Below are 13,705 nucleotides of genomic sequence, written 5' to 3' on the forward strand. Positions count from 1 at the left end.
AATTTTGTTTCTCAATATGATTTTTTTAAAAAAATAAAAATAGTCAGGATAAGATATATTTTCAATAAATTCTGGTGCAGGGTCAACAAAATTGGTGTTGGGTCAGCAAAAAAAATAATCTGTAACCTATTTTTATTTAGTATATTCTGAACTATTTTTTTTAGTGAGCAACATCATTTTTTTTGGTAGATCAACATCGAGTTCTGTTAAAAAAAACTAGAAAAAAGTACATGTAAAAACCACTTGATTTGCTTGCTTAAAGAGTAAAGAATAATTAATTTTTTTTATAATAAATTAATTTTTTGAAAAAATAAATGAATGAAATTAAATAATGCAATAGCAAAAAATTTAAAGGAAGAAAATAAACCAATTAGCCTATTTACATAACAACAGTGTTGTGTCCGAAACCATAATTTAAAAACATGTTCCTGCACCATACTTAGCATTGAAGTGATCTTCCTTTGGTGCTTGCTTGGCCTCGAAGTCTTTCAGGCGCTTCCATTAAATCCCCATGCACTGAAGCCTCCTGATCGAATCTTTTCCTCTCTATATATTAATACCTTCGCTTTCAAGTCGTCAACAAAAACAAAACCAACTTGTCAGTGATCATCAAAGTAGCTAACAATGGCAGCCTCCAAAATGAGCTTGAAGCTTCTTATTGATTCAAAACACAGCAGAGTCGTCTTTGCTGAAGCAGGGAAAGACTTCGTAGATTTCCTCCTTAGCCTGCTTGCTTTGCCTCTGGGTACCGTCATTCGGCTCCTCACAAAATCAACCATGACTGGCTGCATAGCAAATCTTTACGGGAGCCTTGAAAAGCTGGATGAATCGTACATGCAGCCTAACCAGAACAAGGATTCCATTTTGAAACCACCTATAACAACCCAGGTCACCAATCCAAGTTTCTTGCTTCCTGACACTAAAAAGCCTGAAGACCGGAAGTTATACTATTGCTCAAACCATCCAGGGTACGTGTCAGATATTCACAACTCTGTTTGTAGTCATTGCAGCTCACACTATGGTACTAGTTATATGAATCAAGAAGTAAAGTTCGTGCGTACGAATGTCTCCGCCTCCACAGATACACCAGCTAGTGATCAGGCCGGAGGTTACGTGAAGGGCCTGGTCATTTACATGGTGACAGATGATTTGTCAGTGTCTCCAATGTCAATGGTGTCCGTTGTTGGTCTGCTAAACAAGATCGAAATCAAGGATTTTAGTGTGCTTGAGGAGAGGGTTGTTGACTTTGGGATCGATGAGGTACAGTGTTTTTTTAATTTTATTCTGTCGTGGATTGTTCAATTTTAACACGGTAGTTTTTGTTGTTGTATAACGATAGTTTATACCACGTCTATGCTGCTTTATTTGTGCCTTGTTCTTTTATACATTTCAGGGTCTTGAATTGTTGAAAGCTTCTTTTTTGTCAAAGGGTGCTCTCACTGCTGTTTTCCTTCCGAAGCTGTATTAAGGACTGGGATGGCGCGCTAGTATCAAATTAGACAAAAAAGAGTTGATGTGTGATCTTCAGTTTTTAAATTTACTATGTTTTCTTTTTTTTTACACTGCTAATTGTTTTGATCTTTATGTTTTTCCACAAATTTAGTGATTTTTATGTGTTGCATAATTAACGAATGCCTTGTATCAAAAGCAATTGACGATTCCAAAATTTGTCGCAAAAGCAGATTCAAGACATCTTTATGAGATGCTAGAACACGAAAAAAAAACATCGCACGGGATTGAGGACAAATCTTTTCTATCGTTCGGTCTTAGCACCAGAAATCAAAGAGTAGATGCTGGTTCTCGAGGTAGAAAATGCCCCATTTATGCTTAATTCGATATTGTTTTGTTCTGCCGTTTGTCCCTTCTTTGTCTTCTTGCCAGAGAAGAGCTTGACTGTCACATCGATCTATAGTTTCAATGACCAAAAGAATCAGAACAATCATCACTGTGCAATTAATGACAAGCATGAAGCTAACCTCCCTTCAATCATATTTCATCTTCCCCTTGCATTAGGCTCCTCACAAAAGTATCATGCTGTATATATAGACAGCTCCACAAGCTAGTGGTACGTAATATATTTGTCAAGAGGAGTATGGATCACCGAAGCATCAAAGAATTCGTGGATATCCTTCTTACTTGCTTTGCCTCCTGAGAAATTCTACCTCGAATGGCTGCATTGGAAATATGAATGGGAGCATTGAAAACTTTTTCCATGTAAAGTAGAACTTGCTGAAAATGTCAATTTCAAAGGTGCTTTTAAATTGCTTCGTAATCTGCTAATTTTAATGAATTTTGCTGTAGAATGCGGAAAACTTCAAGGATGAAAATAAGTGGAAGAACTTGATAACTTTTTCTACGAAATAAATGGAAGTAAAAACTATACTCTTTGTGGAGAACAGATGCCCACAATTTCCAAACCCAAGCTTAGTGGCTTAGACTTTATTATCATTTCATATTTCCAAATTTAGTCAGTATCATAATTTTATTTTACCAGTATCGTTCATCGCAGTTAGTCAAATACTATAGAACTTAATTAACTAATAGCTGTTCGTGGGGAATCGAACAACGGCTTGCATGGATGAACTAAAATGTCTATCATGGGAAATCCAGAACTTTCTTGCATGGATTCGACCTTCTCATAAACTATTTCTCATCCCCGTGCAGTGAAAGCCTCCTGATAGAATCATTTCCTCTATATATACATTACTGATAACATTGCATTCTGGTGGTCAATAAATTTAAAGCCAATTTGGTAGCCATGGCACCCTCCAAAATGAGCTTGAAGCTTCTTATTGATGCAAGCAAAGCAAAACGTTGTCGTGAAAAGATGTTGTATTATCTTAGACTAATAAGCAAGGATGTTTAGTTTATCATAACAGCAACACACAAAACATAAAAGAACGTTCAAGGTAAGTTTCATTGAGCTCTCATCCACTATAAAACAATTAAATGGCAAGCGTGAAGCAAACCTTCCCTTCGACCGTATTTCATCTTCCCCTTGAATTAGTCTCAATCTGGCAAGCAGCATGCGTATACACACCCAGCTCTAAAATGAGCCAGAAGTTTCTTATTGATTCAAAACACAACAAAGCAGTCTTTGCTGAGGCAGGGAAAGACTTCGTAGATCTCCTCCTTAACCTGCTTGCTTTGCCTTTGGGTACTGTCATTCAGCTCCTCACAAAATCAACCATGATTGGCTGCGTAGGATGGGAGCCTTGAAAAGCTGGATGAATCTTACCTGCAGCCTAACCAAAACAAGAATTTCATTTTAAAACCAATTATAAGAACCCAGGTCACCAGTCCAGATTTCTCGCTTCCTGAAACTAAAAAGCCTGAAAACTGGAAGTTATACTATTGCACAAGCCATCCACGGTACGTCTCAGATATTCAAAACTCTGTTTGTAGTCATTGCAGATCACAAGGCTATGCTACTCGTTATCTGAGTCAAGAAGTGAACTTTGTTGGGACGAATGGTTCCGCCTCCACAGATACACCAACTAGTGATCAGGCCGGAGGTTACGTGAAGGGCCTGGTCACTTACATGGTGACAGGTGATTTGTCAGTGTCTCCAATGTCAATGGTGTCCGTTGCTGGTCTGCTAAACAAGATCGAAATCAAGGATTTTAGTGTGCGTGAGAAGAAGGTTGTTAGATTTTGGATCAATGAGGTAATGACTTTTCAACCCTGCATTTTATTGTTCGTTTTAAACTAGTAGCATTAATTATTGTTTAACAATAGTTTATACTATGCGGCTTTCCTTGGTCCTAGTTCTTTTATGTATTTCAGGCTATTGTATTGTTGAAGGCTTCTCTTTCGTCAGGTGAGGCTCTGACTGCTGTTTTCTGGATAAAGCAGAAGGTTAGATATTGTGATCCACCCAAATAGAGAACAAGGCTTGTCCAGGTCAGATAGTTAAGTTCTTACTGATGTAAAACAGCAGCAGGACTTCCGGAATTATGCAGCACAAAAAAAAAGAGTTGATGTGACTAGCGGGATCTCTCTTGCAATTCACATCTTCTCTCTGTTAGTGATTGTGTTAGGTTCTCATCCTTTCCATTCTTGATAAGAAGAGTTTGTTTGGTTCTGTTTCTTTACAGCCCTGGTTGTCGACTACAGCATGACAATTCTATCTTTCAGTGTTTAATATTGTGCCTTGAAATCAATTTTTCCACAAATAGTAATCACAAAAATGAGGGTGATAAAAGATAATAAAAACTTAATCCAACTCTATTCATGTGGAAATTATGGTTTCACTAACTTGCGCGCTAGCTGTAGCCTTCCAGATGGGCTTATGCCAGGACTATAGATTAGCCGAAAAGGCATGTGGGAGTCAAGCCCAATACTGCAGATTTTGGTTTCTAGCCACAAAAACTGGAAAAAAGATATCCTTGATCCTTGAGTAGCTTCGGTTGATAAGAATTGGCAAATTGTTCGAAGAATAGGTGCTGATGGAAGATGGCACAGTATGTCCTTTTACAAGGCCTAACAAATTGGATACTGTTTATTTTAATATTGATGAGGTTAGGAACAGACTCACCTGCCTGTTATTACGAGATTCTGTTCATACTCATTTACAGATTACTTGACCTTTGGCATTGGAGATGTTTTAGTTCCCATGCAAGACATTTATTAGTTTTTATATATATATATAAAGGAGATGATTGAACTCGAGGTGTTTTGAGGAAATGAAAAATAGTAATAACAATTTTGCTATAGTTCATTGGCAAGACCATTATTAGTTGAGAGATCGAGCTTCGCAATATATGAATAAATTACATATCAAGCGTGGTCAATCAGCAATGATCTGTAGTCCTGCTTCAGATAGAGCTAAAGATCAGCACATTACCAATGAATTCCTATTTTGCTACTTGGATTCTTCTGCTAGACTTGCAACAATCTGCTGATTAAAGGATTAAACTTTTTCCAAGTAATATAGAACGTGACGAAAATGTCAATTTGAAAAATGCTTTTAAATTGCTTCGTAATCTACTGCCGCTGCCCATCCAGGGCCTGTCCGGACTATACAGAAAATGCAAAGCTGTTCATGAAAGCTGCCACTTTCTATATAAGATTGCTGATATATGGCTCAGAGTTTTGGTGTAGTTATTGGATGTTCACACGGATGTTTTCTCATTCCTTGATGAGAGAAGTATTTATTAAATTAAAATTTATGATTGGAATAACATCTTTTAATTGAGTTTAAGGTGGAGATTTGTTAAAGTAAATTCAATCTAAAAAGTCAAGAAAGACAACTATCAATTATCACCCCCCAAATATCCAGCTGCTAATCATCAGCCGTCAACCGCTTTCACATCGTCGGCAACAACCACCTTTATAATTGAAGGTTGAATTTTCTTATTTTGAATTTGTATATAAATAACTAACTGAATTGATGTTATAATGTGTGAAGAGATTTGAGAGAAAAAAAGAAAAAGAGAAAAAAAAGATATGTATTGTAAGCTTTTGTTTATGTTGTAAGTTTGTTGTCCTTAAAATAAAATAGTGTGTTTTATCTCCTTTGAGTGTTTCAAAGTCATTATAAGTAGTTTTTTTTATTAACAGTTTTCTCATTCTTGCTATTTTTTTTTAAGAAAAATTATTTTATATACACAGATGCAAAGAGAGTTTGGCTCTTTTATTTTTTTTTCTTGGTTTTGATTTTCTTCTCTCTATACAAAAAAAAAATGATGGTATTTGGTGTTAGTCAGCTAAACAAGTTTGATGTCAAAGAATTTTGATGTGCCTGAGAAGAAAGTTGTTGAACTTGGATCAATGAGGTACAACTTGTTTTGAACTTTGTCTTTTATTGTTCGTTGCTTTTTTTTGTCCCTTGTTCTTTTATAAATTTCAGGCTCTTGAATTGTTGAAAGCTTCTCTTCTGTTGAAGGATGCTCTTACAGCTGTTTTCCTTCCAAAGCTGAATCAAGGAAAGAGATGGCGAGCCAGTATAATCAAATTAGAGAAAAAGGAGTTGATGCGTGTTCTTCAATTTCTAAATTTACCATGTCTGTGAGGATGTAATTAGAAAATAAGTTGGAGAACTTTAATTTTGTTTTTGGACTGCAATGATGATCATTGGCCTTCCTTTTGAATCTGCCTGACCTTTTCTTTTGTTTTTCTTTGTTGCAGGGGTAAAAAAAACCAAAAAACTAATTAAATTGAGAAAATTAAAAAAAAAACTAAAAAAACTGAACGGAAAAAAAAAACTGATTAAACCGATTAAAATTTTAAAAAACCTGGTCGGTTTGGTTTCAGTTTTATAACTAAAAAACCAAAAAACCGAACCGAACCCAAACCAAAAAACCGAGTCAAACCGAGCTAAAACCAAGCCAAACTGGTTTGAACCGGTTTTCCCCTAAAAAACCGAACCGAAATCGGTCGGTTTGATCCTGTTTTGGTTTGGTTTCATGTTTTTTTTTTCAATTTTTTTTCACTTGGGTTATTTTTTTAATAAAAATTAAACCAAACCAAAAATTAACACCCCTACTTTATTGCTTCATTATGCTTTTCTTCTTTCATTTATCTTTCACTGTTGTTTTATTTTGAATTTTATGAGATGAGAATGCCATGGAATGAATAGTATCCTTTTTCTTTTCTCATAAACTTATGTTAGGACCGTAAATTTCTGCCCGAGTTCCACAAAAAGAATAACAAAGCTTAAGATGTTTTGTGGAGCTCCGTTTTTCAAATGGTATTTTATATTAAAAAACAATTGTTTTAAATTTTTATGTATATATATATATATATTGCTCGTTTTTATTTATTGATATAAGAAAATAATTTATATAACATAAAAAATATATATTATCTTAACATATTTCTAAAAATTATTATTATTATTATATTATACTAAAAAACAAAAACCCCGTAATTGCCTCACCTCTCTCTCTATCACTCGAGGTACAGCTCTCGCAACTGCCACAAAAGCAGCTTCCTCTCTTTTGCTCTCCACTCTATTTTTTGTGCTCATTGTACTGCTGAATGCTGATGGGCGCTCTCAAGTAGGCTCTTTTTATAGCCAAAAAGGGCTGCTAAAAAAAAATGCATTCCAGCTCCCTTGGTCCAGTCGTTGTGCCACCATCCTGGATAAATTGGGAAATCAGTACACATATGATGTTTTGAATAAATAAATAGTAAAATATAATAAAGCTTTTAATAGTTTAAAATATAGATATAAATAAATGAGGGGTAGTATAATAATTCAACAAAACTTGATAAATATAAATAAAAAATAAAAAAAAACAAAAGAAATGATCTAAAATTTGAGAGAGAATCAGCAAGAGAGAGAGAAGGAAGAACGAAAAAGAAAAAAAAAATTAAAAGGAAAATAGAAAAGAGTTGGAAGAAATAAGTTTAAAGGTAAGATTTTGTATAAATATGTATTAATTAAGTTTTAATTTTTGTTTTGATAAATGTTAGGGTTCTGAAAATTTCAGTTTTGGATTAATTGATGAATTAAGTTGAATGTTATGGGTTGATTGTTGTAGGTAATGAATTGTTAACTTGAATTTGAGAAATTATAGATAAAAATGATGATTTTAAGTTATGGTTTTGTTTGAATGGTGAATTTGTGTTAGAAATCAGGGGATAACAGTAGGTAATCTATGAAAATTCTAGGTTTGAGGTTGAAGATAACAAAAATTCAATTTGGTCCCTCAATTTTCGAAAATTACAGTTTAGTCCCCAAACTTTGAAAAATTTGTAGATTGGTACCTGGAGCCTATTACGAGATTCTGAACAGAATAAAAGATAAATTATGGGCAAAATTCCTGTATAGTTAGAAAATTTTAACACTTTCAATTTGGTCCTTCAATTTGACAAAAATTACCATTTAACCCTAAAAATTTGATAAAAATTCTAGAATGGTCCCTGGAGTATAATGAGATGATCTAGACAGAAATGAGGATTGATTATGGTCAGAATTTCAGTATACTCATGAATTTATGATAATTTTAGTTTAGTCTTTCAAATGGATAAAGTTACAATTTGACCCTTAAAAATATGATAAATTACAGATTAGTCCCTATCTGGAATGTTAGCTTTTGCAAATGAGTTTGATGAATAATTGAGGGTTAGTTAGTAAAGTATTACCGATTTTATTATTTTTTTTATTATGGATTAGATTTTGAGAAAATCGTTAATTTTTGGGTTTTTTGGAATATAACTAGTTAATTCAAAAACATATAGGGTTATATAATAAATCTTAAATAAATGTATAAAATAGGTTATATATTCTTCGGTGTCTGCTTTTGATTTCTGTTTTATTTCGAGTCAGGTAAGTGGATAATTGTCCATATGCATGAGCAATATTATAAATATTTGATTTGTTAATATGAATTGGATCATGTTTCTTGATAATATATATGGTGATTATTATCCTTGTTATGATAAGCATGATTATTTGTTGAATCCGAATTCTTGATATGAACCAGTATGTATTTTAGGTTGACTTCTGAATTGATAGCTCCTCATTTGATTGATATCATGAGTTGGGCCTTGAGATATTAATATGTCTGTTTAAGTATGATTGTGACCCTGTAGTATGTCAGTCAGAATACTCATGCTAACAGGGTAGTGTTAGTGTTTGTACATATTGTATCTGAACCCTAGTTGGTCGAGGGAGTCACCAACCTGTGTGGACTGATTATCCCACAGTACGGAGCCTCATGCTCATTACATTTTGATTTTCTGAAGAATTTTACCATATGATATTCTTGTTATGGCCTATTTGAGAAACCTTTTTATAAAAACCTAAATCCATACTTGTATATATATTTCTCATTGTTGTATTATCTCTTGTGTATATATTAAATGTTATCTACTCACTGAGTTGTTGAACTCAGCCTCTTATTATTTATCATTTTCAGGCTTATAGTTTGATAGCAGATCATTTTTGTTGGACCTTCAGAACCTATTTTTTTTTTTGTAATTCGTACATTTTCTTTTATGCCTAATTAGTGCTTCAAAACTATGAAATTATATTAACTCTTGTATTAAGACAATTCAATTATATTATGAAGTTGAGTTTGTTAGTAATGCTGCGTTGCACTCTGATTGAGTTAGGGTAAGTTTGTATGTAAATTTGGGTTCACATAGGTATGGAATCTTGGAGGGAAACCTTGCCTATATGTCGGTCATGGATCCGGGATTCGGGTCGTGACAACATATAAATAAAATAAATTATGAAATGATACAGAAATTTAACAAGTTTGATAAAATAATATATTTTTAAATCTCATATTTTTTTGAAATGTCATATTTTTTTTGACGAGTGGTTTCCAACCATTACATTTAATTAGTATCATGACTAGAATTGCCATATAATTTTAATTAATGTTGTGGTTTCCGGCCACAATATCTATTAATTTTATTTTAGAGACTTTATTTTTTTCATATTAATTTTTCAATGATTAAAAAAGAGTTTAAATAATTAATTTTGCACTGTGTATGTTTTTATATTAAATTATACACTTCCTTTTCTACCCTGAGAGTACACAAACAAAAAATAACTTTCGCTGCTGAAATCAAGAAATTAGTGGGAAGAACAATTAAGCAATTATTTGTCATTTCATAATATAATTATATATCTCTCATGAAGAATAAATTAATATCACGGTTTGAAACCGTGATATTCAAGAATATACTATTTTACCTCAATTTTTTAATTTCATCATTTATTTTAATTTTATATGTTAACTTTCCATTTTATGCCACAATCCTAGCCATAATTTCAGCAAACTTTGGGTGCAGAAAGGTGTTGCCAGCATGATGCTGACTCCATTTGTTGTCTTCAAAATTCAAAAATTATTTAAAAAAGTAACACAATTTAAAAAGTTGTAAATTATAAGTGATACACCACTCTTTTTAAATTGTTAAATATCCAATACAATTTACAATAAAAATTTTTAAGTATATCAAAATTTTAATAATAACACCACTACTTTCATCAAAAAAAGCTTAACAAAATAAATTTATTTAATCAAATAAAATTAATAAAAATAAATTAAATGGATCACACGAAGTATACAAAAAATAGATGAGCTTGCTTATTTTTGGATGGTTAGTATCTTTTTTGAAAGATTAGCGATTTTTTTTTTATTTTGTTAAAATTGTATGGTTGGAAACTTTTTTAATAATATCAGTAGAGTTATCTTTATGGTATTTTTTTCATTCTTATCTTATCCTTGTAATTTGTGAAGATTTTATTTTTTATATTTTGTTATTTTCATGATTGTTTTTTAACTGTGTTAGAGTATTTTTGACCATGTAGTGGGCTTCGTCTCACCATACCTTACAACTTAGCATCGAAGTCTTCTTTTGGTGCATGCTTAGCCTAGAAACCTTCCAGGTGCTTCCATAAAATCCTCTAGCACTTAAGCCTCCTGATAGAGTCTTTTCCTCGCTACATATTGAAACCTTTGCTTTCAAGTCGCCAACAAAAACAAAACCAGTGATCATCAAAGTAGCTAACAATGTCATCCTCCAAAATGAGCTTGAAGCTTCTTATTGATTCAAAACACAACAAAGTCGTCTTTGCTGAAGCAGGGAAAGACTTTGTGGATTTCCTACTTAGCCTGCTTGCTTTGCCTGTGGGTTCCGTCATTCGGCTCCTCACAAAATCAACCATGACTGGCTGCATAGCAAATCTTTACGAGAGCCTTGAAAAGCTGGATGAATCGTACCTGCAGCCTAACCAGAACAAGGATTCCATTTTGAAACCAACTATAACAACCCAGGTCACCAATCCAAGTTTCTTGCTTCCTGACACTAAAAAGCCGGAAGACCGGAAGTTTTACTATTGCTCAAGCCATCCAGGGTACGTGTCAGGTATTCACAACTCTGTTTGTAGTCATTGCAGGTCACAAGACTATGGTACTCGTTATATGAATCAAGAAGTAAAGTTCGTGCGTACGAATGTCTCCGCCTCCACAGATACACCAGCTAGTGATCAGGCTGGAGGTTACGTGAAGGGCCTGGTCACTTACATGGTGACAGATGATTTGTCAGTGTCTCCAGTGTCGATGGTGTCCGTTGTTGGTCTGCTAAAGAAGATCGAAATCAAGGATTTTATTTTGCTTGAGGAGAAGGTTGTTGAGTTTGGGATCGATGAGGTACAATGTTTTTTTTAAAATGTTATTCAGTCTTGGACTGTTCAATTTTAACACGGTAGTTTTTGTTGTAATCTAACGATAGTTTATACTATGTCCATGCTGCCTTTTCTGTCCCTTGTTCTTTTATACATTTCAGGGTCTTGAATTGTTGAAAGCTTCTTTTTTGTCAAAGGATGCTCTCACTGCTGCTTTCCTTCCAAAGCTGCATTAAGGACTTGGATGGTGCGCTAGTATCAAATGAGAAAAAAAGGAGTTGATGTGCGATCTTCAGTTTTTAAATTTACTATGTTTGCCCTTTTTTTTACACTGCTTTTTTCTTGGTCCTTGTTCTTCTACGTATTTCAGGCTATTGTATTGTTGAAGGCTTCTCTTTTGTCAAATGATGCTCTGACTGCTGTTTTCTGGATAAAGCAGAAGGTTAGATATTGTGATCCACCAAAATAGAGAACAAGGCTTGTCCAAAGTCAGACAGTTCTTTCTGATGTAAAACAGCAGCAGGACTTCCAGAATTATGCAGCACGAAAAAGGAAGAAGAAGTTGATGTGACCAGCGGGATCTGTCTAGCAATTCCCATCTTGTTGGGGTGGATGTTTTCTGTATTTTAGTGATTGTGTTAAGTTCTCATCCCTTCCATTTTTGACAAGTAGAGTTTGTTTAGTTCTGTTTCTTTACAGCCCTGGTTATCGACTACAGCATGACAATTCCATCTTTCAGTGTTTTATATTGTGCCTTGCAATCAATTTTTCCACAAATAACAATCACAAAAATGAGGGTGATAAAAGAGAATAAACACTTAATCTAACTCTAATCATGCGGAAATCATTGTTTCACTAACTTGCTAGCTGTAGCCTTCCAGTGGGCCTTATGTCAAGACTTTAGATTAGCCGAAAAGGCAAGTGGAAGTCAAGCCCAATACTGCAGATTTTGGTTTCTAGCCACGAAAACTGGAAAAAGATATCCTTGATTCTTGAGTAGCTTCGGTTGAAGTATAGGTGCGGATGGAAGATGGCACAGTATGTCCTTTTACACGGCCTAACAAGTTGGGCACTGTTTATTTTAATATTGATGAGGTTAGGAACAGACTCACCTGCCTGTTATTACAAGATTCTGTGCATACTCATTTACAGAGTACTTGACCTTTGGCATTGGAGATGTTTTAGTGCACATGCAAGACATTTATTAGTTTTTTATATATATATATATAGAGAGAGAGAGGAGAAGATTGAACTCGAGATGTTTTGAGGAAATGGAAAATAGTAATAAGAATTGAGCTTCGCAATATATGAATAAATTACATATCAAGCATGGTCAATCAGCAATGATCTGTAGTCCTGCTACAGATAGAACTAAAGATCAGCACATTGCCACTGAATTTCCTTTTTTGCTATTTGGATTCTTGTGCTGGACTTGCAACAATCTGCTGATTAAAGGATTTCCATGTAATATAGAACGTGATGAACTCTGGTGTTGGTCATTACATGGTGACAGGTGATTTGTCCGTCTCTCCAATGTCAATGGTGTCTGGTGTTGGTCTGCTAAACAAGTTCGATGTCAAGGATTTTGGTGTGCTTGAGGAGAAGGTTGTTGAACTTGGGATCAACGAGGTACTGCTTGTTTTGAACTCTGTCTTGTATTGTTCATGCTAGTTCTTTTTGTTTTCTAACGATAGTTTATACTACGTCTATGCTGCTTTCTTTGTCCCTTGTTCTTTTATAAATTTGAGGGTCTTGAATTGTTGAAAGCTTCTCTTTTGTCGAAGGATGCTCTCACTGCTGTTTTCCTTTCAAAGCCGAATCAAGGAAAGAGATGGCGAGCCAGAATAATCAAATTAGAGAAAAAGGAGTTGATGCGTGTTCTTCAATTTCTAAATTTACTATGTCTGTGAGGAAGTAAATAGAAAATAAGTTGGAGAACTTTAATTTTGTTGTTGGACTGCAATGATGATCATTCATCTTCCTTTTGAATATGCCTGACCATTTCATCTGTTTTTCTTTGTTGCTTTATTATGCTTGTCTTCTTTCATTTATCTTCCACTGTTGCATTATTTTGAGTTTTTTGAAATGAGAATACGATGGAATGATAGTTTCCCCTCCTCGTCTACATTTCTTTGTGTTGTACGAAGTCAAAAATTTTAGTATAAATGGTTATCTTAACTTGTTTGCTTTGCCTCAAGCACAAATTCCACCTTGGAAATCTGCACGAGAGCCCAACGAAACTTACTCACAGACATCTAAATAAATATTCGATTCTAAAGCCTCACTTACAAACCAAGTGTCCAAGAAGCGTTTCTTGCTGCCTTGCACCAGTGCAAAGACTCCACACCCGAAGCTTTACAATCCTTCTGGTCCATGCAAATGCCTATCTACGACAGACAGTCTTAACGCCATTTGTAATGTTTGCAGATGTTCAATGAATCGAGAAGTGAGGTTTATTGGTGCAAACAAAACCACCACGGCCTCCAAGCAAGTTAATTCAGATAACCAGAGTACTGGTGGTTTTGTGTAGAGTGAATTAACTCTGTTGCATTTCCTCGTCTTTATTGTTCTGCAAAGGGAGTGGAGAGTTGTTCACTTTGCATAATAGTAGAAAGCGTC

At 34.3% G+C, this 13,705-nt stretch overlaps 2 protein-coding genes across 3 annotated transcripts; both read left to right on the top strand.

The window, feature by feature from the left end:
• The first annotated feature begins 463 nt into the window (after positions 1-463).
• LOC105127495 (uncharacterized) lies at positions 464-1,494 on the top strand. Its single transcript, XM_011028822.1, has 2 exons — positions 464-1,260; positions 1,394-1,494. The coding sequence occupies exons 1-2, from the start codon at positions 625-627 to the stop codon at positions 1,466-1,468; spliced, it is 711 nt and encodes a 236-aa protein (XP_011027124.1). The 5' UTR covers positions 464-624; the 3' UTR covers positions 1,469-1,494.
• A 1,239-nt stretch (positions 1,495-2,733) lies between these two features.
• Positions 2,734-13,209, top strand: LOC105127494 (uncharacterized). 2 transcript variants are annotated; one of them, XM_011028820.1, is made up of 4 exons: positions 2,734-2,758; positions 10,473-10,985; positions 12,590-12,715; positions 12,835-13,209. In XM_011028820.1, the coding sequence occupies exons 2-4, from the start codon at positions 10,473-10,475 to the stop codon at positions 12,994-12,996; spliced, it is 801 nt and encodes a 266-aa protein (XP_011027122.1). In that variant the 5' UTR covers positions 2,734-2,758; the 3' UTR covers positions 12,997-13,209. The 2 variants fall into 2 exon arrangements, with proteins under 2 accessions (XP_011027122.1, XP_011027123.1); XM_011028821.1 differs by lacking the exons at positions 2,734-2,758; positions 12,590-12,715; positions 12,835-13,209 and adding an exon at positions 11,248-12,301 and having other exon boundaries at positions 10,454-11,111.
• Positions 13,210-13,705: the final 496 nt, after the last annotated feature.

Source organism: Populus euphratica, unplaced genomic scaffold (genome assembly GCF_000495115.2).
Source record: "Populus euphratica unplaced genomic scaffold, PopEup_1.0 scaffold13.1, whole genome shotgun sequence".
Lineage (NCBI taxonomy): Eukaryota > Viridiplantae > Streptophyta > Magnoliopsida > Malpighiales > Salicaceae > Populus > Populus euphratica.

What these genes read in the sequence shown, in the direction of transcription:
- LOC105127495 (XM_011028822.1), top strand. Translation starts at nt 625, where the DNA reads ATGGCAGCCTCCAAAATGAGCTTGAAGCTTCTTATTGATTCAAAACAC. An exon ending in TTGACTTTGGGATCGATGAG is followed by an intron (nt 1,261 to 1,393) that starts GTACAGTGTTTT and finishes TATACATTTCAG; the next exon opens with GGTCTTGAATTGTTGAAAGC.
- LOC105127494 (XM_011028820.1), top strand. Translation starts at nt 10,473, where the DNA reads ATGTCATCCTCCAAAATGAGCTTGAAGCTTCTTATTGATTCAAAACAC. An exon ending in TGAAGGGCCTGGTCACTTAC is followed by an intron (nt 10,986 to 12,589) that starts ATGGTGACAGAT and finishes GTTGGTCATTAC; the next exon opens with ATGGTGACAGGTGATTTGTC. An exon ending in TTGAACTTGGGATCAACGAG is followed by an intron (nt 12,716 to 12,834) that starts GTACTGCTTGTT and finishes TATAAATTTGAG; the next exon opens with GGTCTTGAATTGTTGAAAGC.